The sequence below is a fragment of the Pristis pectinata genome, chromosome 14 (genome assembly GCF_009764475.1).
Source record: "Pristis pectinata isolate sPriPec2 chromosome 14, sPriPec2.1.pri, whole genome shotgun sequence".
Taxonomy (NCBI): Eukaryota; Metazoa; Chordata; class Chondrichthyes; order Rhinopristiformes; family Pristidae; genus Pristis; species Pristis pectinata.
Genome location: NC_067418.1, coordinates 38340718 through 38366371, shown reverse-complemented (window position 1 = coordinate 38366371; position 25654 = coordinate 38340718). Strand labels below are relative to the sequence as shown.

The window sequence follows — 25654 nt, the reverse complement described above, 5'->3', positions numbered from 1 at the left end:
CCCCAAGTCCAGGCAACTTGCTCATACATCTTTTCCACACTCTTTCCAGGTTAATAATATCTTTGCCATAACAGGGCAACCAAAATTGTACACAATACTCCCAAGTGCGGCCTCACCAACGTCTTGCATGACTTGAACAGAACTCCCCAACTCCTATACTCCATGCCCTGACTGATGAAGGCCAGCATGCCAGACACCTTCTTCACCACCCTATCTACCTGTGACACCACTTTCAGCGAACTATGCACTTGCACTCCTAGGTCCCTCTGTTCCATAACACTCCCCAGGGCCCTACCATTCACTGTATAAGTCTTACCTTGGTTTGATCTCCCAAAATGCAATATCTCACATTTATCTGGATTGAAAGCCATTTGCCATTCCTCAGCCCACATACCTAACAGATCAAGAAAGATTCCCCTGTAATTTTTCATTAACTTCTACACTATGTACAACACCACCTACTGCAAACTTACTAACCATGCCTTCACATTCACATCCAAATCATTTATATAAATTACAAACAACAAAGGACCCAGTACCAACCCCTGTGGCACACCACTAGATACAGGCCTCCAGTCGGAGAAACAGCCCTTGACCATCATCCTCTGCTTCCTACCACTGAGCCAATTATGAATCCAATCCGCTATCTCCCCCTGGATCCCATGCGATCTAACCTTCCAGACTAGCCTGCCATGAGGGACCTTGTCAAAGACCTTGCTAAAGTCCATAAAGGTCTCTAAAGGTCTTAGAAAGAAAATATTTTGGGGATATATTATATGATACTATGAAGCATTACATATGCTAGTTGATATTAATTGACTCCCACTATTAATCAATAACTCAGTTTTTGTTGCCACATTCCACTACAGAGGCCCCTGAAGGTAAGATAGGGCTTCAGGTAATACTGTGGAAGGTAGACATACTGACAGAATGACAATAAACTTCGACTAACTGAATTGCATTATTTACCAGTTATCAACCTATTGTTTCTGTTTGTTCACACAGGACAAAGTCGAACAACAAGCATTTGACCCAACTTCCAATCCCAAACCTCAGGTAACGTTTTATTGGGTAACCTAAACCAAGGGCTGAGGTCACTGATGTAGAGCATCTTTGAAATTGAAAAGAAAATGCCCGAGGTTGATATAAGTCAGGATGTAATGTTTAACTTGAGTTTTATGGTCCTTGAGATTGTACCAGAAAGATAATGATAGAGTTTCCATCATTTTGATTTTCTGCAAGAAGAATGAGTTAGAATGGGACATGAAATGGCAGTTATTCAAATCCAACAACAGTGTAGTGAAGGATGCCATGTGTGTGTTTTTTTTGTGGCAATAAGAGAGGAAAACTAAGAGAAGGAAGATGCATAATTGGACTGATAAAACCAAGCTGAAGATTGAAGAATAGAAGCATTCTATATACTGACAGATACACAAGAGAGAACTTGTGAAGGGTGTAACTTAAAAGTCTCCTGATAACAGAAGGGAATTGTATTAATGCAGTGATTGGATTGACATTGCAAAATCAAGTGTTAATGAGAGGCTCCCACTTTCATATAGATTGATAAGGGTAACTCAAGCAAAAAAATAGTGAATTTTCTGAGCACAATCAAAAATGTTTTCTGGAGTAATATGTTCCAGCTCAACAAGAGTGTAGGCCACTCTGGATTTTATAATGAGGCAGCCATAATAATGTAACAGTGACCATAATGCAAATAAATTCAAGGTCAGGACTGGAAATGCAGAACCTAATAAATTTACTAAGATCAATTCTGGTATAAGTAAATTTGATGGCTGACACAATCATATCGAACTTTTTAAAAGTGTTATGAGGTTAAACCACAGGAGAATAGTGGGACTTGTTTAAAACAAATTTAGCGCAATATTAGAACAATACATTCCACTTAAGAGCAAGAGCTCAACTTACTAATAAAACAGCTATGGTCAACAAAAGAGATGAGAGATAATATAAAAATAAACATGGTGCAAAATTGCGAAGTATTATAGATCCAGGGAGCTGAAAAGGGTTGAGGATAAAATGCCCAGTGTTTCAAGAAAACTAATGGTAAATGAAGGATTGTGTAAAGGCTTCTACCCACAAAGAGGAACAGAGATAACACATCAGGTCAAACACCCTTCGTCAGGTCTTCCACCTAAAATGTTAACTCTGTTTCTCCTCCCACAGATGCTGCCTGACCTGCTGAGTTTTTCCAGCATTTTCGATTCCAACATGTGTAGATTTTTGATTTTCATTTACAAGGATGTTGGGTGTGAAACTCTCACAAAAAAAGTAGTCATTGCAGGCTTATTTAATCATTTTAAAAATGAGATTGATAGAATTTTATGAGCAAGATGTCGTAAGTGATATGGAATCTTGTCAGGAAATTGGATTTGTGAAACAAATCAACCATAATTTCATTGAATGGTGAGAACAGATTTGAACAGGAGTCTGCTCAGGAATAAAATTAAAACCAAACCTGAATACAACCCAACCATGGCCAGTCCAAACACACCCCAAGCTTGAGTGCTAGTATTGCTACACTGCACATACACTGCAGAAGGCATGTGTGATAATACAAAGCAAATAATCCTGACCAAGATAAAGTAATTAGCTGGCAGTCGCAACCTGACCTGACCCAAACCCAGAGGTTTAATCAGAACGTACACCAGACCAGAGCCAAACCCAATGCATGTAGCCAGGTCCCATCAGGCATTGGTCGGGTAGCCAGATTCTTGGCTTGAGGCATTGATCAGCCTATACCTGTTTTACTGCCAAGAAGCCAAAGATGCTTTAACTGCAAACAGTGTGCACACAGTTGAATTCTGACAACCCAGGGTCTGCCTGCACTTCTATCAGGTCAACCCTCAGCCTCTAACACTCCAGAGAAAATAATCCAAGTTTGTCCAACCTTTCCTTATCTAAACCTGTCCATCCAAGAAACATCTTGTTAAATTTCTCCTGCACCCTCTCCAAATTCTCCACATCCTTCCTGTAGAGTGGTGACCAGAACTGTACATAAGACTCCTAAAGTGGCTGAACTGAAGTGGCTGCAATTTGACTTCACAACTTTTATCCTCACTGCACTGACCAATGAAGCCAAGTATACCTTACACCACCTTTACCATCTTATCCACTTGTGTTGCCACATTCAGGGAGCTCTGGACTTGCACCTCTGTACATCATAGCTCCGAAGGGTTCGGCCATTTACTGTATACTTTCCTCTTGCATTTGACCTTCCAAATTCCCACACTTCACACTTGCCCAGATTAAACTCCTATCATAATAATAATAATTAACAATATTAAATAAAATAACAAACATATTAATAACACATATGTCAAAAATAATTTTAAACCAAATATGTTCAGTTGCCAGGTGCCAATACACTCAGTAAAGACAAAGGATTTAAAAGCAGAAGCAAGTTGGTGCTGACTGACCTACAGGCAGCGGGCGTTGGTATACCTCAAGATCTATGAAGGGTGTATGCTAGCTTGAAGCACATTGGAATATTTGAATCTGAATGTAACAGTTGTGCAGAGTAGGGAATTGGCAAATTCCTGGCCTTGACTTCAGTACGTTTTGGAGCTGCTTATTGCTAAAATGTGGCATTGCAATGACAAGAATGGTCAGGGCCATCTGGTAAAGAGGAGAGCAGTGCTCAAAGATTGTGGCAGCCTCTCAACCACCAATTTTCCTGGCACCAAACATTAAAGTAAAAGTATCTTTAAATTATCTGTTGTTAGAATATAATGGTCAGCAATTAACTCTCTCTCTCACTTTCTCTTTCAATAGGGCACCAAAGACGTAAGTATGAGTCTTGGTTTTCTACTTTGGCAACTTGTCCATACTTTGCACTCAAGTTGCCTGCCGTCATGTTATTTAAATACACCTGAGCAAAAATCTAGGGACTGTAGAACCATTTCGAAAGTGTGAAGTTGCTGGGGGGCCAGTGGTGGAGAGGAGGGAGAAGGTACATTGTAGTTTATAATAGCTTTGTAAAAGTACATAGCCACATATAGAATGAAGCATCTGACCAAAGCAAACCTCAGAGGTCACTGTCACAGGTGACCCCCACATTATAACTGTTTGGGTTATTGAAATTTGCCATTACAGAATTCACAAATCACTACCCAAAAGTTTGATATGGAATAAAACTAAAATATAACAAAATTCACTCTCTTAGATTTTTTGTGGGGGAAGTAAGTAAATCAACACAAAATATATATTTTTCAACTTGTGTTTCTTGATGCATACGCATATGAAGCAGTTTTGCCTTATGGAAAATCGTGATACGACCCATTTTCTAGTAATGCAACCCACCCCCTCCCGTTATGAGGGGGTCACCTGTATTGTGTACTCAACTGGATTATGGATGCTTCTGTAAACTTAAGTGTTTCATCATCCCACAGCAATGTTTGATGATAAAACATTTAGAGTCATAGAGCAATAGAGCAGCGTTTACAGGCCCTTTGGCCCAAGGAGTCTATGCCAACCACTGTGCCCACCCATCTTGTCCCAATTTCCTGCATTTGGGCCATATCCCTCTAAGCCCCGCCCCTGCATGTACCTATCCAAGTGCTTCTTAAATGATACTATTGTACTTGCCTCAACCACTTCCTCTGGCAGCTCATTCCATAGACTCACCACCCTCTGAGTGAAAAAGTTGCCCCCCAAGTCCCTTTTAAATCTTTCCCCTCTCACCCTAAGTCTATGCCCCCTAGTTTTGGACTCCCCTACCGCAGGGAAAAGACTGTTACCATCCACCTTATCTACGCCCCTCATGATTTTATAAGCCTCTGTAAGATCCCCCTTCATTCTCCTATGCTCTGAGGAATAAAGACCTAACCTGGCCAACCTCTCCCTATAACTCAGGCCCTCTAGTCCTGGCAACATCCTTGTAAATCTTTTCTGCACTCTTTCCAGTTTAACCATGTCTTTCCTATAACAGGGTGACCAAAACTGTACAGAGTACTCCAAGTGCGGCCTCACCAACAACATATACGACTCAACACGATGTCCCAACTCCTCTACTCAATGCCCTAACTGATGAAGGCCAGCATGCTAAATGCCTTTTTCACCACCCCGTCTACCTGTGATGCCACTTTCAACGAACTAATCACTTGTACTCCCAGGTCCTTCTGTTCCATTAAACTCCCTAGTTCCCTACCATTTATGGTATAAAGTCCTTCACTGGTTTGACTTTCCAAAATGCATCACCTCATACTTATCTGTATTGAAATCCACTTGCCACTTCCCTAACTGATCAAGATCCCCCTGTAATATATAATAACCTTTTTCACTGTCAACAACACTTCCTAATTTCGTGTCATCTGCAAACATACTGATCAAGCCTTATGCATTCGCATCCAAATCAGTTATATAAATAATGAATAACGGGTCCCAACACCGACCCTTGCGGCACACCACGTACCGGTTGTTACCGGCCTCCATTCCAAGTAATAACCTTCAACCACACCCTCTTCTTCTGACCTCTAAGCCAATTTTGAATCCACCTAACTAGCTCTCCCTGGATTCTGTGGGACCAGACCTTGCTAAAGTCCAAATAGGCAATATCCACTACCTTACGCCCATCTACCTTTTTGGTTACCTCTCAAAAAAACATGTTGAGTATTCTTAATCTTTTTATAGTTATCAAGGGCTTCATTCGTCCCCAAACTCCTAAACCCAATGTTTGTTTCCTTCTTTTTCTTGACCTGAGCCTCAATATCTCTCCTCAGGCAAGGTTCCCTAAACTTGCCAGGTTTACCCTTCACCCTAACAGGAACATGCTGCTCCTAGACTCTTGATGTCACACTTTTAAAAGCCTCTCACTTGCCATTCGTTCCCTTCCCTTCAAATGGGCTCACCCAATTGACCTCTGCTAGATCCTGCCTAATTCCCCCAAAACTAGCCCTGCTCCAGTTTAGGACCCTAACCTGTGGATGTGTCCTATCCTTTTCCATCACTAACTTAAAACTAATAGAATTATGGTCACTAGGGCCAAAGTACTCTCTGACTGCCACCTCTGCCGTACCTCGTTCCCTAAGAGAAGGTCCAGTATTGCACCCTCCCAAGTAGGGCCCTCTACATATTGACTCAGGAAACTTTTCTGGACACATTTCACAGATTCCACCCCATCCAGGCCCTTAGCACTCTGGGCAATCCAGTCAATACCGGGGAAATTAAAGTCTTCTATGATAAGCTAATTAATGTTGTTCTGGAAATAGCATGCTGAAGCTGCATGAGGGAAACACAGAAGTGGCAGTAAAATAGAATTCTTTTGTCTCAGGACCAGAATTATCCAATGATTGTTCTTTCTCTCAGCTGGCTCCAATGTAAATGGGAATACTTACAGAAACCTATATTTATCTGCTCCGAAGGTACTTAGTGCAGTCAGAAAAGGAAGCTTTATTTCACAATTGATCTGTTTGTGGTGGGATCTTTACGCTGCATCTAACCTCTGCTGTACCCTACCTCAGACTACAAGATACTGACTGAATTCTGTTTCCCAGCAATTTTTTTTTAACCTTGAGGACCAAAACTTAAATATTTTAACATTATAAATAAATTAATTCTCAGTCCTGAAGACTGATTGTTACGCATTGTTATTTCTTACAGTGCTATCAGTGTAGACTACTTTGAAGGCTATTTCAGCAAGCAACATGCTGACTCTGACTGTGGATTTGCTGAAGAGTATGAGGTTCGAATATTAATCCATCCATATGATTTGTTTCTGTTCATTCTGGTTTAGTGCAGTCTGACCTCATCTATGTCCAATGATCTTTATGACTCTCTGTTCTTTCTTAAAAACACTGTAATTGCACAGTTTTAAATTGTTAATTTGATCTAAAATCACAGAATCATGCAGCATAGAAATGGGCCTTTTGGCCCATCTCATCCATGCCAACTACACTGCCTATCTATCCCATTCACCTCCATTAGGCCCTTGCACTCTTGTTCTAGACTGCCCTGCTCTGGGAAAAAGACTTTGGCTGTCTATCTAATCTTTGCCTCCCTCATAATTTTACAAACCTCTTCCAGGTCACCCCTCAGCCTCCTACATTCCAGTGAGAATAAACCCAGCCTATCCAATCTCTCCTTGTAACTACAGCCCTCTTTCAGACAACATCCTGGCAAATCTTTTCTGCACTCTCTCTATTGCAACCATATTCTTCCAGTAGTGTGGCGACCAGAACTGTACACAATACTCCAAGTGCTGTCAAACCAATGTTTTCTATAGCTACAAAATGACTTCCCAACTCTTATTCACAATACTTCGGCCTGTGTAGATGAGCATACCAAATGCAGTTTTAACTATTTATCCACCTGTGTCACCACTTTCAGGGAGCTATGGACTTGCACCCCAAGATCTCTCTGTACATCAACACTCCTGAGTTCCTTGCCATTTACTCCATATGCCGTGTCAGAATTTGACTTTCCAAAGTGCGTGATCTCACACTTGTCTGCATTAAATTCCATCTGCCACCCCTCCACCCAACATTCCAGCTGATCTATGTACCGCTGTATCATTAGATAACTTCTTCGCTGTCTATGAATCCACAAATTTTTATGTTTTCTGCAAACTGACAAATCAGATCACCTACATTCTCATCCAAGTCATACACATACAGTATTACAAACAGCATAGGTCCCAGCACCACTCCCTGCGGTAAACCACTTGTTACAGACTCCCAGTCAGAAAAGCATCCATCCACCACTATTCTCTGCCTCTTATCTTCAAGCCAATTCTGAATCCAGTTTGCCAATACATCTCAAATCCCTTGTGCCTTAAGCTAGTTTCAGTGTTTTAAATTGCTGTGTTTTAAATGTAAAACAAATGTATATTTTTACCAATAATTTTATGTTTTATATGACTGTTTGAGAATGTAGAAGACATTCAACAAGCACTTGTTGCCGCCAGTCACACTTGTGTCTTTAACAGCCCGTAATTCAGGGTCAAAGGGATTCTCTGAGTCTAGCAGGCTGGCCCTGCACTGCATCAGCCATGCTCCCAGTAGAAAACTGCACCAGCGCATGCCAGAGTGAGAGCTTGGCCCAGGAGCAGACAGTCAGTAGTTTAAGAGCAAATGAAACTCTGCTGCACTGTACTTTTCAAGTGAGAAACCAATCTTCTTGAATATATACACTCATAAGTCTTTCCTTTCCAGGAACTCAAGACAGTTGGAATATTGCAGTCAACGCAAGTCTCCCAGCAACCTTTGAACAAGCCTAAGAATCGTTACAATAATGTCTTGCCCTGTAAGTGATCTTGAATGTGTGCCTGGCAGTCTGATCATTTGTCTCTGTTCATCTCTTTATTCAGCCTGTAGATAGTTTTATCACCCATCTCCTTGTTAACTGTGTAAATCAATCTCTTCCTCCCTCTCATCATAACCTGTCATTTTTATTTTCATTTTTGCTTACATTATTCTTCTATATTTACCTTACTCTTTTGTTTGTCTCTGTAAAGGGAATCATTAAGACACAGACAGATTAATGATAACAATACTTGAAGTTATTGCCACTGCTGGAATGGATTGTGGGGAACTTTGGCTTTTTTCTGTTCACTGTAAAGCAGGGATGTTGGAATACTTTTATTGCCTTGCTTTTTGGTTTTATTGGGATGAAATGACAAAGCGCAGCAGTTGTGAACTTGACGTAGGATCTAAGATCCCAGTGATTTCGTTGGGAATTGTAGGGCTATGGACACAAAGCAAAAAGAAATCTATATTCCTTTTTAACCATTTTGGTTTAATCTAATTTTTTCAATTGTGTGTTTTGTTTTCTTTAAATAAAATTATTTCTTCAAAAATACACTTACTTAAGCTTAAAGAGTTGCTTCATTTTTAGTTATTTAAATGTCTCATTTTCAGAGACATTTAAAACCTATTAAATAACAGTCACCAATTTACAACTTTTATGCTGGAGTTTCAGCTTTCTTCGCAAACTGTGGGAAATCTTGTCACTGTTCAGGCCAACCTGATGGAGTCCAGGAAAAATCAGACCAGTAAGATTATATGAGGTTCAGTCAGTTATTGGTGAGACCACATCTGTAGTACTTTGTGTAGTATTGCTCTCCATATTCAAGGATTGATGTTAATTGCAATGGAAACAGTTCAGAGAAGGTTTACTGGACAAATACTTGGAATGGCCAGGTCATAAGATAAGGTTGGACAGACTTGGCTTGTATCCAAGTTTAGAAGAGTGAGAGGGAACTTATTGAAATGTATAAATATCTTGAGGGGTGGATGTAGAGATGATGTTTCCTTTTATAAAAGAACAAGGGGACACTATTTAAAATGAGGCAGAATTTTTTCCCCTGAGGGTCCTAAGTCTTTGAAACTCTGAGAGCAGTGGAAGCAGAGTCTTTGAATATTTTTGAGGGAGAAATGAATAAATTATTGGTAAACAAGGTGGTGATTCCTACAGTTTTAGCCATCTGCATTGCCACGTAATGTCTGAGATGGTTCAATTATGTCTGAGCAAACGCCAGTGCCCATTGAAAAATCTGAGGAACTCTCACTTCTGGTCAATGTGCTGTATGTCCTTGAATTTTTATCACATGTAATATATTTTTGTTTCTATTCATTTCTAGATGATATCAGTCGAGTTAAACTCTCTCTCACTTCAGACCCATCCAGTGATTACATCAATGCTAATTTCATGCCGGTGAGTTACATTAATTCATTCTCTACAGAAATGGATATTCATGGTGTTTCAAAAAGTCTGTGATTAAGTCATAATTGACTGATGATTCGAGGTCAGAGCATGTAGGCTCTGGAAAAGTAACAGAACAGTGAGCAGACTGATTACATTCAGAAAGCATGTGGTGAAGGTAGTAATTCATATTTGTGGAAAGTGATCCATGGACACTGTTTATAAATGATTTGAACTCAAGGTATTGCCATAATTTTCCTATGACAACAAATTGGTGTCTATAGTTTATACTCAGCAGGACTGCGACAAAAGGTCTTCATAGGGAAGAAATAGTTATGTAATTAAAAATTGAATTTCAATACATATTTATTTAGGTGATGCTTTTTGGTGGGAAGTATATGGAAGTCACTTACTGCTTGAAAAACGAGTTCAAATGGGATAGAGGCACGAGGGGAGCAAATTAAAGTAACAGTGTAGGTTAACCAATCTGTAAAGTGCAACAAAACTTTGTGACTTAATTTATGAAGGGTTAAAGTTCAAAAGCAGAGATGTTACATTGAATTTAAATTGCACCTTACCAAGACCAAATTTAGAACATTGTGCATTTTTTCCAGTTTCACGTTAAGGAATATGGGCACATTAGAAATAATGGAAAATAGAAAAGGGATATGATCATTGAACAACTTTAAAACAAATTAGCAATGAAGTATAATGGAAGCACTCTGAAAGAAATAAGAGAAATCCTACTTATTTTTTCCCCAGACTGTCAACTTGTTGGGACACTTTAGGTGATCAATTCTGATATGGCTTGGCTAAAATATGTTGGTCTTGGCACTCCTTCAACAAGTCATACATGGTGGTAGATACCATCTGATATATCCATTCAACGTTGGAGTTTTTTCAGTTACCTCCTGCATTCTTATTAGGTGTTTCTGAATAACGATCTTTCTTGTTTTTCCTTCCAGGGATATAACTCAAAGAAAGAGTTCATTGCTGCACAAGGGCCATTGATGAATACAATGAGCGATTTCTGGCGAATGATTTGGGAACATCATGTACCAGCTATTGTCATGCTTACCAAGTGTGTAGAGCAAGGGAGGGTATGTGAAGCATTCTCATTTTTACAGATGCTTAAAATACTTCATGTTTCATTGCAAGTTTAAAAGAAATTCCAGTATTTTACTGGCTGCTAGCTGGCTGTTAACATTCTACAGCAGCACCTACACTCTTGACTTATCAGGCAGAGGTATAATATTAAATATTAAGGTGACACCTCATCTTAAGTGTTGCATTTAGACAGGAGCTTCCTGCTGTTATGGCCTTGTGATTTTACATTTGTTATAGCTTCAGTTACTAAGAAATTCAGTCATATTGCATGGATTAGACATGCAAAGCAGTAATGTATTGAACTCTTCCTCTGAAATTCACTCCATTTTTAGCGGAAAATAAATTCAAAGGCAGAGCTCAGTGTATGAACCTCACGACATCAATTTCCACCCCAGGTCTTGTAACCAAACAATGAACTGTAACCTAGCAGAACAAACACCCATCTGTTTTTGAATCTGTCTGATTATCAGATTAGTATGTTGGCAAGAATTGTATCAGCAGGAGGCATTGGCCTTCTCTAGTAAGCTTTATTTCTAATAATTGCTGCACTCTGGTGTACTGGTTGCCCCTCATCCTATTTTTGTTTAAAGTCAATGTGGGATCCCGTGAAGGAGGTGAATTTAGGGAGGCTATCCATGTGAAACTGACACAAGCCTCCCAGTCACAAAAGAGACCTGGCCTTGTATTGGGGCCTTGCATGTCAAGTGAGGAAGAAGGCCATTTGTAAGCCAATACTGATGATTAAAAGCTGTCAGTGAGAGCCAGCAGATCTGAGAAATATGGGAGGAGGACTGCTACATTGGAGGAGTCCCTGTGTGGACTCATTGATTGGCTAAGGAAGTTAAGTTGTCAGTCCCTCATTCGGTATAGTAATGCCACTTTGGAAAAGGAACTAGCCTGTTCAGGTTGATAAGTGTAACTTCTTATTTTATAGCAGTCAAGCAGGATATCCTGAAGGGAAGTTTCAATGGGTTCTGGGGTGAAAGATTAAGGAGCATTAAGGATTTCCTGAACAATCTATTGAATTACTGAGACTTTGAATGTTTTTTTACCTTTGACCTCGAAAGTGCTTGGATATCCTGTTATGCCTTAAATTGAGTGATTAGAACTTGGCCATTAACGTCAGAGGACACTGACTACAAATCCATTGCAACACTATGAGAATGTGGTAATAGTTAAGAATGAAAGACATCAAAATCAGTGACATTTTTAAATCCTCATTGTTCCCAATGTTAGATATTTTACATGAAGGAAATTAACTGTGAGACCTGTGTTCCTCTCTTATTAGATAAGACCGACATTGCAAATAGTGTTATTTAATTAGGGTCTGCACTACTTGAACCACATGGGGTTTTTGGAAAGATACGAATGAAAACTTTACCTGCCCTCAGGTTCGAGAAAGCAATTCCTGCACTCAATCAATTGAGTTAATGTGATTAGTATCTGAAGTGTCAAATCAAATAATTACAACTTATAGAAAGAAACTGCTCAACAAACCTGTTTCTGCCTTTCATATTACCTGGCCTGGCACCTATTTTATTTGTAAGATATATAATAAAGAACTAGTATCATTGAATTGATGTTTTGCTCCTGGATGAGATGAACCAATACTTGAAGTTTGTGAAATACTTAAGTCAATTTTGATTGGAATATTCTATTTCTTATGTCACTTTCTAGGCCAAATGTGAGCAGTACTGGCCAACTGAGCGTCCTCTCATCTTTGAAGACAAAATTGTTACCCTGACATCAGAAGTAATTAATGAAGATTGGACCATCAGGGACTTCTCATTGGTAAAGGTGAGTCATCTATAGAGTCAAAAACTTAACATAATATCAAGGAATTCAAATGGGAAAGGTTGAGGCATATGTCATTGTTTAGATTCTGACAGCCAGTAATGAGGTATAAAATGGATCCATGAGAAAGCTTTGAACATTGCAACCACTCTCATCAACCAGAACTTACTGGTACACCAAAGATGCTGAGACTACACTAAATACTCACTACAGCAACTACAAAATAGTTTGTTGCCCAGAGCATTGTTTCAGGAAATCATACTTGGACAATCAGTAGCTTGGGCAACCTTCACCTAGATAATTGTCTCTGGATGACTGTAAAAGTTGTCTGAACATTGTTGGGAAAGTCCTGATGTCATGGTATGGATTATATGCAACAACAGAGCTCCACCAAGGCTGAATAGATTACAATCTGACATGGCACAGAACCAAACTGGGTGCTATATTCATCCTCACTCATCAGGAATCTTATTCTTAATCACCCTTAAGGTCATCCTTTTAAAATGATCTGTGCTAGTCCCTACAATGAGGAGATTATTTATTTTAGCTCTTGACACCCTTGTACCAGAGAAGACATTTTTTTCCTTCAGCAGGAATGGTTATGAACAGTTTGACTGGGCAAGTGTTGTCCTACTGCCCTTTCACCACACTTGATCTTTTCTATCTCTTGGCTCTTAGGCTCCAAGGTGAAATCAGTTGTGACCATTTTGATTCTCTTTATTCAATGCTCATAGGCATGTAGAACAATGAACAGTGATTGCAGAATAGGTGTTTGTGATCTGTGTGAGGTGAATGGTAATTAACGTTATGCCCTTTACTGTCTTATGAACCAAAGAGTTGATAGAAACAAATTGCAAACAAATGTAATTTAGATCGAAAGTCTCATGGGTTAAATATACAGCAAATATTCACTTCCTCAAACTTCTGTTGTACTTGACCTGTTAAATCATTGGCAGGATTAAAGTAAGCTACTGATTAACTAAGAACACTAAAGCAGTAGAATATGATAAAAGATCGACGATAAACCTTATAATAGATAGTGGTTACATTTGTCTTGGCTTGACCATTGGCACCCGAGTTACCATTTCAATGCGTTGTCTTGTAAATTGTCCAAAACTTCCATGGTTACTCGGCTATTAATGGTTTGGATTCACCTATTCAGCATCTCTGACAATATATCTGTTTCTACCTTTGCTGCAGGATAAAACTGGAGAGAAATACAACGTACGGCAATTCCACTTTACAGGTTGGCCTGACCATGGTGTTCCGAGCACCACTGCGGTCCTCATTGAGTTCAGGAACTTAGTGCGGCATTACATCAATCAACATCAAATGCATGGACCCACTGTAGTGCACTGCAGGTGATTTTATTTCATTATTTGTTGAGTACTGCATAATATCTTTATACTTATTAATTTCTCCAGAGTGCAGTATTTAAGTGGCTCCCTCAGGGGGAGCTGGTCATACTGGTGCACAGGTATCTTTCGTTCCTCATAAATAGTGTCTATTTGCCTATATTTCTGGATGGATTAAAAATGAGTGGTTTAAATGAAGCAACATCTTTTAACATTCCTGGTTTGCAGAACATGGAATACCTATCTAGTCTCCAGATAGTTACCAGGTAATGCTGCTGAAGAGCTACCAAGGCCTCATCGATAGGTTTTTAGGGCCAGATGAAGCTTCTGAACTTTTTTTGAGGCACTCAGAGTATCTGTAATTCTGGTCCCCTTGCCACTGCCTCATCATTCAGCAGCGAGATTTTGCAGCAGCACTTTTTTATTTGTCCCTCCTTTAGGCAATCTGCTCAGCACCAATGTTGTTGTGAGGGTGGGGTGGGTGCTTCTGTCTTCCCAGTCTTTATTTCTCCCTCAGCCTAGCCTGGCCAGCTGCTATGTTCCAACTAAAATGGCCGAGTAGTTCACAGGAGCATTCAGTAAAACTGAGATAAAATGTATTCACCATCTGCTGAAGAGTGTTGCATAGGTTTGCTGTCATATTCCACCAGCCTCCACTGTAAAATAAAATCATACAAGGGATACCTAGATGCATGCAATGAGTATAGAAGGGACTACATGCATAGTCACAAGAAGTCTGAGATGGTGATGGATGGAGATAAACCAAGGCACTGGAAAAGAAATTTGCTTAAATGGTACTGATACCATTGCTTTTCTCTTGAGTTTTCAAATTCATTTCCAAGTTCTGTTGTTTTTCCTTAAATTTATGATGAGTGTCAAGATGCTAGCCACTGCTGCTGGAAAATTGACTTTCCCATTTTCCAACTTCAGTATCAGTAATCCCAGATGAAGTTGGTCGATCAATTTAAAGACTAGCATTCCCTCTGACCCTACAATATGCCTTGTATTATGCTGTCACCATTAACAAGTTGCTAGTTGACCATTTGAAAATCATTTCAAGATGTATCGGTGCGATTTTTTTTTGTTTATCCATTTGCCATACCAGTCAACTTTTGGACCCGTGAAATTACCGATTAATGTTAAATTAGTGATAGGCGTATGCTGCAGGCCAATCCTTGTTTGGCAACAAAGGCTGCTCAATTCACTTTCATCCTTGCAGTACATTGCTCTTCACTCCAATAGCCTGGCAGTATTTCAACGTGCTTCAGTGATAAAAGGCTAATGCTTAACATTTCTGGGAGCAAATATTGATGAGGGGGGGGGGCCGTGGTGCAGTGGTGGATGCAGGGGCAAACATCACAGAGGAGTTTAAATCTCCTTCATGCATGCAATGTGACAAACTTACTCTCCTTTCTCACAAAGTGCTGGAGTTGGTCGGACAGGAACATTCATATCCATCGATCATATGATTCAGCAGATAGACAACAACAGAAAGGTCGATATCTGGGGTATAGTTTATCAGCTCCGAATGAACCGACCGCTGATGGTGCAAACTGAGGTAAGGCACCTAACAACAGCAAGTAGTACAAATGTGAATCTGTGAAAAGATTTGATACTTTTGCTGACCTTCTGGGATAACATTAAGAGAGCCATACTCTTGCCTTTATTCACCGACAGCTGTCACGAGATAGAAGGGAATGAGGTTCCAAACTCTGCCATGTAAACAACTTGTGGCTCTCAAATGACAGTAGTTCCTCAATTTACAAAAGTTTCATTTATGAATTTTTGATATAACATCAGTGAGTCTTCCGGGCACATGTCTTTGATTTACGAAGCCATTTTTTGCTACAATGAAGAGCATGCCATTCTGCGTACAGAGATGTATTGCCCCAAAGTATCCATCCACAATGCATTTGCCCAGCCTTTTTGCTTCATGAAATTTTGCTCAACAAAATATTTTCCAGGAATGTATCCCTTTAGTAAATCAAGGAATTGTTCTGTTGGTAATCTAATCAACAAAGCACCTGTTATGTTTGTGCTTATATTCAATTTTTCCTTGAGTCAAAAGATTTAGACAATACACTTGGAGAGAGTTGGATAGCTGACAAGAATAGTCTCAATGGGTGGCACTAGCAATGGATATGATTGCACTGTTACTGTCATGAAGAAGATTGGGGATGGATCTCTGATGGAAGCAAGATTCTTGAGATTCAAAAAGAATATTTTCTGAATAGTATGTTTTTAATATAATTTCAGAGAGGTGGAATATTGTGATAGACTTTGAATCTTTGAGTTTCTTAATACCCTATAAATTGTCACAGTATTCATTTGACTCATTGGTACCTTCCTTTTGCTGAGGTGATGATTATCTAAAATCATAAATGACCTCTATCGCCTTTTCAGCCTCATCTAATAGACAAAAGTCCGTTTCATGTTAGACTCATTTATCTACCTTTTCCTAAATGCATGACTTACATATCTCAGCCAGGTTACACTTGGTGCCAGTCTCATTTTGATAGAGTCAGAGAGTCATACCACATGGAAACAGGCCATTCATCCCACCATGCCATGCCGACCAGTGGGCACTCATCCATATTAATTCCATTTTCCAGCATTTGACCCATAGCCTTCTATGCCTCAGATATTTAAGTGCTCATCTAGACACTTCTTAAATGCTGTCAACAATTCTGTTTCCACCACTCTTTCAGGGAGTATATTCCAGGTACTCGCCACTCACGGGGGGAAAAAGATCCCCCTGAGATCCCCTTCGACTGTCTTACCACTTACCTTGAAACTAGGTCCTCTAGTTTTATTTGCATCTGATAAGGGGAAAAGTTTCCTACAGCCCACCATATCTATACCACTCAGAATTTTATAGACTGCAACATTATCCCCTCTTAACCTCCACCGCTCCAGGGAAATCAGACCTAGCATCTCCAGTCTCTCCTCATATTTAAAATGATCCATCCCAGGAATCTCCTCTGCACCCTCTCCAGAACTATCACTTCTTTCCTTTTATGTGATAACCAGAACTGCACACAGTACTCCAGCTTTTTATAAATTTGGAGCAGAATCTTCCTGCTCTTGTATTCAATGCCCCGGCTAATGAAGGACAGTATCTCATATGCCTTCTTAACCACGTTACCTACTGTGCTGCCACCTTCATTGATTGTTGAACTTGCTCACTGAGGTCCCTCTTTTACTCAGTACTCCCAGGACCTTACCACTAATAATGTACAGTATATCCCTGCCTCATTAATTCTCCATAGTGCATCACATTTATCTGGATTAAATTCCATCTGCCATTTCTCAGCCCATTTCACCAACATATCGATATCACCCTGTAGCATAAGACGACCCTCCACATTGTCAACAACTTCCCCAATCTTTGTGTCATCTGCAAATTTAGTGATCGAGCCTCCAACATCCACATCCAGATCATTCATGTATATTGCAGACAGCAAGGGTCCCACCACTGATCCCTGTCATCAGTCACCCAATCACATAAACAACCCTCTACCATCACAGAGGGTCTCTGTTGCCAAGCAAATTTTGGATCCGGTTTGCCAACTTGCCCTGGATGGGCCCTAACCTTTCAGACCAGTCTCCTATCTGGGACCTTGTTGAAGGCCTTACTGAAGTCCATGTAAACCACATCTACTGCAATGCCTTCATTAATACACTACTATTTTCTCAAAAAATTCAGTCAGATTGGTCAGACGAGATCTGTTCTTGAGAAAGCCATCTCTAAGTAGTCTCTGCCTTTCTCAGTAATCGGTAATCCCATCCCTCAGAATTTTTTCCAATAACGGCCCTACTACTGACGTTAGGCTCACAGATCTGTAATTGCCAGGCTTTTCCTTGCTGTCCTTCTTGAAAAGAGGGACCTCATTTGCTGTCCTCCTGTCATCTGGTACTTTACTTGTGGCCAACAAAGATTTAAAAATCTCAGCCAAAGCCACAGCAATCTCTTCCCTTGCCTCCCACAGCAGCCTGGGATAAATCTGATCCAGTGCTGGAGATTTATCCACCTTTAAGCCCACTAAGGCATTGAATACTTTTATTGATGGAGACTTGCACTAGAATTTCACTTTCCCCTTCACTGAGTTTTGCAAACAGAGTCCATTTCCTTTGTGAATACTGATAAAAAGTATTAATTTAGGACCTCACCTCTTCCTTCTGGCTCCAGTATAGATTGCCTCTGTTGTCCCTAATGCACCCTACCCTTTCCCTGATTATTCTTTTGTCCTTAATGTACTTATAAAACACTGTCGAATTTACCTTAACTCTGTCTGCCTTTTTTTAACTTTCACAGATTACTTTCTATCGTCATCAAATCAAACACTACCACTCCAGGTAGCCTGTTCTTTCTCATGTATAAATATTTACAGTAAAAGGAATGCCAGAAAAGGTCCCTATGAAATACCATTGCTTAATTTTTACCCAGAAAAAATGTGTCCTACTGGTCACCTCTGTCTCTGTGAAGTTCCTAAAATAAATAAAGTTTTCAATCTGTTTAATAATATCTCATTTCTGATACCATTCTCACAATACTTTATAAACTTGTCAAAAGTGCTTTCAACAAGGTTCAATAAAGCTAAGCATGCAATCCTGCAACACTGCTCCAGTTATCCAGTGGAAGGGACTCTCCTCACCTGATTGTTTAAACGTTCTCATGAAAGAGAACCTCCTGTTAAGGTTTCTTCTCCCACCCATGCTTCATTAACTCCATCAGCCCTCGCTCCCCACCACCCACCTTGTCACATCCAATATCTCATCTATACACTAAACTTTGGTGATTTCATCTAGTGACATGACATTATGTTCCACATGTGTCTGATATCACCCAGCCCACACTCACCACCTTCATTTCAACCCCCTCCATTCTCCGTATTTTTAGGCTGCTTGCCTGCCATCCAGTCCTCAGTAAGTCATACTTTTCCTCAGTTAAAAATAGGGAAGACCAAAGCCACATGGAATCCAGTACACTTTTTTCATTTATTCATATATCTGAATCAGGGCATCACTGGCAAGGCCATCATTATTGCACATTCCTACTAGCCCTTGAGAAGGTGGTTGTGAACCACCTTCTTGAATCTTTGAAATTCTCTGGTAAAGTTATTCCCTTAGTGTAATTTTGACTTGAATCCTGCATCAGGCTAAAACCTGGCACAGAGTTCAAAACCACATTGATTCCATTAGGACTTTTAGGGCACAAATTTAGGAGTCAATGTAAAGTTACTTTTTAAAAATTATTTTGTTCTAATTTAATGTTTTTAATTATCTCAATGTCTTTTAATGTGTTTAAAATTAACTTTATTTTTGAAAAAATCTTTAATTCTTGAATTATTTACTTCAAAATTGATAATTTTTAAATGTTTCTGTCAAAGCGATTTAAACTTTCCAAAGTCAACAATATTTTTGACTGAAGGTTGCCTCCATATTGCCTCACATGTGGCCCAGTTGCTGTCCTGACCTTGCCACTAGATTCCAAGGTACAGAGGACCAGTAACCTTCTGCATCTGATTCAGATATGCAATGGTACAACTTCTGGGTGGGGGAACTGGTCCAGCACAATTCAGCTCATTTTCTTTGCCGACTGAAGTAGTCTATAGCTCATGATTCATGAGCAGAGCCTTCACCCTTAGTGCCTGTCACTGTGATTGTCTAATTCTATTCTACATTATCTGCAGCTACATCCCTGCCTTAGTCCCTCTTCTGCTGAAACATGGATCCATAATTTTGTTTCTTCCAGACTCCCAGCAGTAATTCAGTCTTCCATAAACTTGAATTCTTCAAACTTTGTTCATGTCCTAACTTGCATCAAATCCCATTACCCATCAACCCCATGCTCACTAGTTCGTATTGTTACTCATTCTGGCAACATTTTGGTTTCAAAAGGCTCATCCTTGTCAAATCCCTTCAGGCCTTCCTTCTCCATTGCTTACCATGGGCAGCTTGCCTGTGCTAGCTCTGAAATTCACTCATTATACTACTGTTTGCCAACATTCTCCCCTTCAAGATCATCCTTCAAACCCAACTCTTCAACTAAGCCTTTGAACCCATTCCAATATCTGCTCCTTTAATTTAGAATGGTTTTTACCTTCTAACAACACGATTGAGAAATACCTTTGGACGTTTTTAAAAGGATTGTACAATTAGAGGTAATGATGCAAAGTACAGCTGGTGCTTCATACTTGTCCACTAGCTAGCTGCTACCACAAATTAATTCCAACAAATTTTAAGCATTAACATATTCTAACACCATAAGCCAGAATTCATAGTCAAATGCAAGCTCGTGGTTGGCTTCAGATGAAAACTAAAAATCTGTAACAGTTACAACTACCTAAATTAACTAATATTTACCTCAGTCCCTTTATAGCCTTCCGTCCTTGACGCCTTGTAGCCTCCTCCCATCTTTGAAATGAATGACGAAGTGCCCCCTGCACCCCAATCCCCATTGCACCTTCCCACTCTCATGGTGAGCTCCCTGAAGAGTGCTGCACGGTCAGCAAAACAAAGTCCAATCACGAATAGGAAAGTTGGTCTTGCACATTCATGAGTAATTAAATTCCAAAGGGAAACTACAGAAGTTTGCCCAGTGTTAAAACCTGTACTCTTGGACCTTTATTCATGACGTAGCGGAATTAGTCACCTTTGCCTCAATTATGAATGAAGGTGGGAGAAACTGGGAATAACATGGCACTAAGTCCATGATGAGTTTATTTACTGAGTAGTCCCCAGGAATTCAAGCGTTCATCTGGAAGTGGCAGTTCCGAGTTGCTGTAGTAGCCTCCTGTCACTAAGTTCCCTTTTCTCTCACCAGTCTCAGTATGTTTTCCTGAACCAGTGCGCCATGGAGTATATCAAATCAAGCAAAAAGAATGACGAAGACGCTATCTATGAAAATACACCTGCCCTCATCTATGAGAACGTCTCTGCTATCCGAACAGCCCAAGCAACCAATGGTCACATACTTTAATGGAAATGACGCTGGAGTCTCCCTTTTGAACTCAACTCCACCTTTTTCTAGTTTTATTTTATAAATTATAAATGTACTTTATATTCATTTAATAAGGTATGTCTAGAAGTTCCTTTTAATGCTGACATGCTGTTTTTTCAAAATAAATATCTATTCTGGAACAAAAGCTGGAGAGTGCTCAGGAACTGCAGGAAATCTTTGGCAATTGTTCCTGAACTTGAAATGCCTTGAAATCTTTGAGAATCTGCATAATTCATTACAAGTGGTTTGCTCATTTGTGTTCAGTCTCTGGTTTCATGCTAAATGTGGCCTCTTCAAGGTAACACCAAATGATGTGTGAAATGAAATCATCTATTTCAAGAATGTTTCCAAGGTATCCAACCTTCCCATTTTGCTGTGAGATATATAAACTTGTTAGATTAGCTAAACATCAATATTTGAGGCATAACTACTCCTGAATTCATATTAATAAAGAAATGCCAACCCTTGTAAATATTGCCAGAACCTGGCACAAACTGTGAGTTGTTTCCAGAAATGAAAGTGCTTCCATCAAACCTGATAAAACATTGAAGATATTATGTAGGGTAGTTGCTTTCTTCAAATTCATACGACAGGTTAAATAAGAGGCATTTTGTATAAAGTGGTGGAAAAGTAGCTGGATCAATCAGCAAGCCCAACGTGGCATAATTGTTTATTCTGCTGTTTTTAGGTTCCACATAGAGATAATAATCAGCCTGTACTGCAGTGCTGAAATTAACATGCATTCAGTCTCCAGAATATTAACCAAAACCAGATACTTCTCACACAGTGTCAATAAGGTATGTCCTTTCAAACCAGGTTCTACTCATAGATGTCTGAGCCTTGCACTAAAACAGCCAAAACAGCGATAAAAGATGGCTTAAAGAGCAGAGAATCGATCCTCCATGTGAGTGTATCTACTAAGCTGAATGACATTGCATATCAAGTTGTTTCTGGAATTAAGTGTGTATTAGACAATGCATAAAAACAAAGTTAATTTTTGTAATATTGTCATTGTGATAAACATTGATACACATTCTAATCTAGCAGAGCTCTTTTAAAAGATCTCCCTTGATTTGGTCGATCTTAGTAAATGCAGAGGCGTGGCTCTATCTCTGAGTCATGCTGAGGAAGCAAAGGGAAGTCTCTCTGAGTGGTGGGAATTTGTCACTGTGAGATAGATACTGATTCAATATCTATTCCATACTCAGTTATTTTAAAGGATGTAATGTTTAAATTTTATTTAATCTTAAATATGTAGTAAAAAACTGATTGAACCTTTCCTGGTATAAGTGGATTGTATATCTTTATGCTGAGTGTTTGTAGCCTGACTTAGAAGCTTATGTCTTGATACTTTAAATTTAAACATAATATCTTTGCCGGACTTACTCCTGCATAAGCAGGAGTGAATAAGGAATATGTCAATATACTACAGCCAAGTATTTTCCACTGAACTTGTATGGAATCCAAGAACATCATTACAACTGGTGTATTCATTTTAAGTTAATCTTCTTATCAGAAACTGCATTAATTTGAGCAAGATGTGTAATTTGGGGTTTTATAGGATCATCATATCTCTGGAAAATACTGCATAGAGATCAACTTTATCTGTAACCATGCTCACCGGGACTGCCTTTGGTCAGTAGCATTCTGACATGGAATCCATGTTCACCAAAAACAGCACATCATGGATTGTAAGGGAGTCCAAATTACTCTTGCCTGTCAAACAGATTTTCAGTTACTGAATAATTTCTTGTATCTCACTGGTAGTGTCACTGACAAAGCTCATCATATCTGGTAATTATGAGTTGTTTGACTTTTCTTTTGGGAGGGCAGAATAATTGAGAAACCGAAGGTCAAACAGGAAAGTTTGACATTAAGTAAAGGAGGACAGAGCAGCAACACTGCACCAAGCTCAAATACAAGAAATGCAAAATCAATGTTTGTATCTAGATCTTGAAACAAATTAGTGGTGAAGCACTTGTACATTAGGTGATGAGGGAAGGTAACGATTATATTACTATATAATTTGGAACTGATATAATTTCCATTAAAATTGTTAAAAGCATATACACTTAGAAAGTGAATGTTTAATATTTGATTAAAACTGAGAAGGCATGAGCTATTAATGGGCATGGTCATTATTTTTAGATTATACAGTATTTAAAGGGGAATATTATGTGATGGGACAGGAAGTGAGGCCCAGGTACATCTGGCCTAAGGTATAAGAGCTGTTTACTCTCAGGGACTCCAAGGCACTCTCTCCATGTGAAAATTGGCCCAAATCCAATGCAGGGATCTAGTAATGATGGCCAAAAGAAGTCCTTCTGAAGATTTTTTTAGCTAGATATATCCAACTGTAATTTGACAATATATTATCATTCCTTCCTGTGGACTACCTTGACATGGAGCACTGCAACTTATTGATTTTTATAATAAGCACTTTGGTTGGTGAATGTTTTAGTGTGTGCATGCTACTAATTTAAATCAGTCACCACTTTGTAATGCATGGTACATGTATCCATGGCATGCTTCACATTGTTGATTTTATGCACCCATGTGTCATGCAAGTTTTATGTTCTTGTCCACCCAGCTATCCCCTTCCCACTTGAACATTTTGTAATGCAAGCTCTGTCTGAAAGTACCATTTTTTTCAGCATGCATCTTCTGAATCGATGAATGGAAATTGTCACTTTTCATAAGAATATTTCTTCAGCACCTAACTCCTGCATCTGTGGGCACTAATGTCAGCATCTAACTTGTGCTACTGTGCAAGAACTATTGAGCACAGTGTCAGAGCTCAAAGTTGTTACTTTGGTCACAGGAGAAATATAATGACTCCTGTATTGTGACATTTTGACTTATTCCAAATTCATCTCCTGAAGAAAGTTACCAGACACTTTCAATGTTTGGATACCTCGTTCAAATAGCCATTCTATCAGAGTCTAGGTAGAGTTCATCCTTGCAGAGTTTAAGAGTTGAATTATATTCATCTCTCATGTTCACGTGAGCTTTTCTTGAAAGAAGTCACTGGAGCAGCCCCACATGCCTCATCCCTGATCTCCACCCCAACCTACCAGCCCAGCTGTGATGAGATCGGAACTGTTTTCTGGCTGAAATCTGTGAACACATGTCAGACTATGTCCTTCCAATTATGTTTGACTGTGCTGGCCTAAATGATGCACAGTGGTCTCTCAGTAAATTTCACATAGTTTTACAGTTCTGGACCTGTAGCCTTCAAGCTACCATGGACTTGATTCCTGCCCTCTTTTGCCATTTATCTTCAGTTCATTGTTTTCAGTCCTCCTCTGAGCCTTGGAGGGTTAAGGACATGGCAGATTCCTCTGTCTTAAGGCATGAGGAATGGTAAATACATCCAAGGTACCCATTCACTCCACAGTGCAGACCTTCTGTCAGAGCATTGTCATTTGGGGAGGGTGGAATTAAGATGCACTACGCTTAACGAGCCTTTTGTCAGGGAGTAACAGAGGGAAATGAAAACTTTTCTGAGTCCTTGCATTTTGTTTCCATCTTCATTACAAATCAGCAGAACAATAGCCCCCTTAGGATTTTAATTGCATTTTTAAATGTAGAAAAATCTGTCCATCCTTTAGCACAAACAATTCATGTCATTCCACACCAAATAAACAAGGGTAGAAGTGAAAGGGGTATAAGAACAAAGCACAGTGTTAAACTGTGAGCACCAGCACTGTGGTGGAAGTAAACAAGCAAGAAACTATGCGCAATAGCACTTTCTATCAATGGTTTTACTAGAAGGATTAATTTTAAACTAGATATGTGTATGTATATAAGGATGTATATCAGATAATATGTAGCACTGTATTGTTGAATTGCACTGGATGCACCTGTGGGAGAAATCAATTTATTCTGTCTGTTCACCTACTCACTGAGAGATGTAATTTTATCAGATGTAGAGTAATATTTTTCATTGTGATTACCTGATACCACCAACCATTGGATTTGGAGGTGTATGTCATTTTGATTTTGCTATGTTACAATGATGTATAAATCTTGTTTTCTAAGTAACATATAATGAAAAATTTTGCTATTAAAATGATCTTTTTATTCTGTGGCCTTGTTTATGGAAATAAGATCAAGGATTGAATAACCACTGGGAAGTAGCAGAAGACTGTGATGTTCCTATGCCAGAAACTTACACAATCAAAACCACATTCAGAACAACCTAAAGGCAACCTTCCATCTGATATAAGCACTCACTCATCAGTATAGCATGAGTTGATAGAAACTTCATTCTTTAACTTGAGGGTTGTTGGAAGAGCAATTGGTTGGTTTGAATGTTACCCGAATGTAACTGAAAACTTACACAGAGTTTCCTTTCATGGCGAACTTCAAGAATCTGACCAGTAACAGAACATGTTGAAAATGTGCTGCTGAATGGGAGGAGGTGAATGGTTATCTTACATCATATACCTCCCATGTCTACTACAACAAAAACAGCTGGCATTAATTAGTATCTACAGTAGAGTACAATACCCGGAGACTCGTCACATGATTATCATCAAAATCAGGACAGACTTGGGAAAGGGAAATCATCCTTAATGAATCTACCACAGTTTTTTTTTGAGGATGTAAACACTAGAATAGATAAAAGGAGAGTGGATATGGTGTATTTGGACATTCCAAAGGTTCTTGTTAAGGTCCTACATAAAAGGTTAGTGTGTAAAGTTAAAGCACAGGATTGTAACATATTGGCATGGAA

The 25654-nt window shown here is 39.3% G+C and overlaps 1 protein-coding gene across 1 annotated transcript in view; it reads left to right on the top strand.

Annotated features, from left to right (window-relative positions):
* ptprja (protein tyrosine phosphatase receptor type Ja) overlaps positions 1–25000 on the top strand; it is a 207017-nt gene extending 182017 nt beyond the window's left edge. The window contains exons 25-33 of the mRNA XM_052029697.1: positions 1006–1056; positions 6619–6700; positions 8169–8259; positions 9596–9669; positions 10623–10757; positions 12442–12561; positions 13759–13919; positions 15336–15471; positions 20740–25000. Coding sequence (XP_051885657.1) covers positions 1006–1056; positions 6619–6700; positions 8169–8259; positions 9596–9669; positions 10623–10757; positions 12442–12561; positions 13759–13919; positions 15336–15471; positions 20740–20895 — 1006 coding nt within the window. The 3' untranslated portion in view covers positions 20896–25000. The remainder of the gene's footprint in view (positions 1–1005; positions 1057–6618; positions 6701–8168; positions 8260–9595; positions 9670–10622; positions 10758–12441; positions 12562–13758; positions 13920–15335; positions 15472–20739) is intronic.
* The last annotated feature ends 654 nt before the right edge of the window (positions 25001–25654 follow it).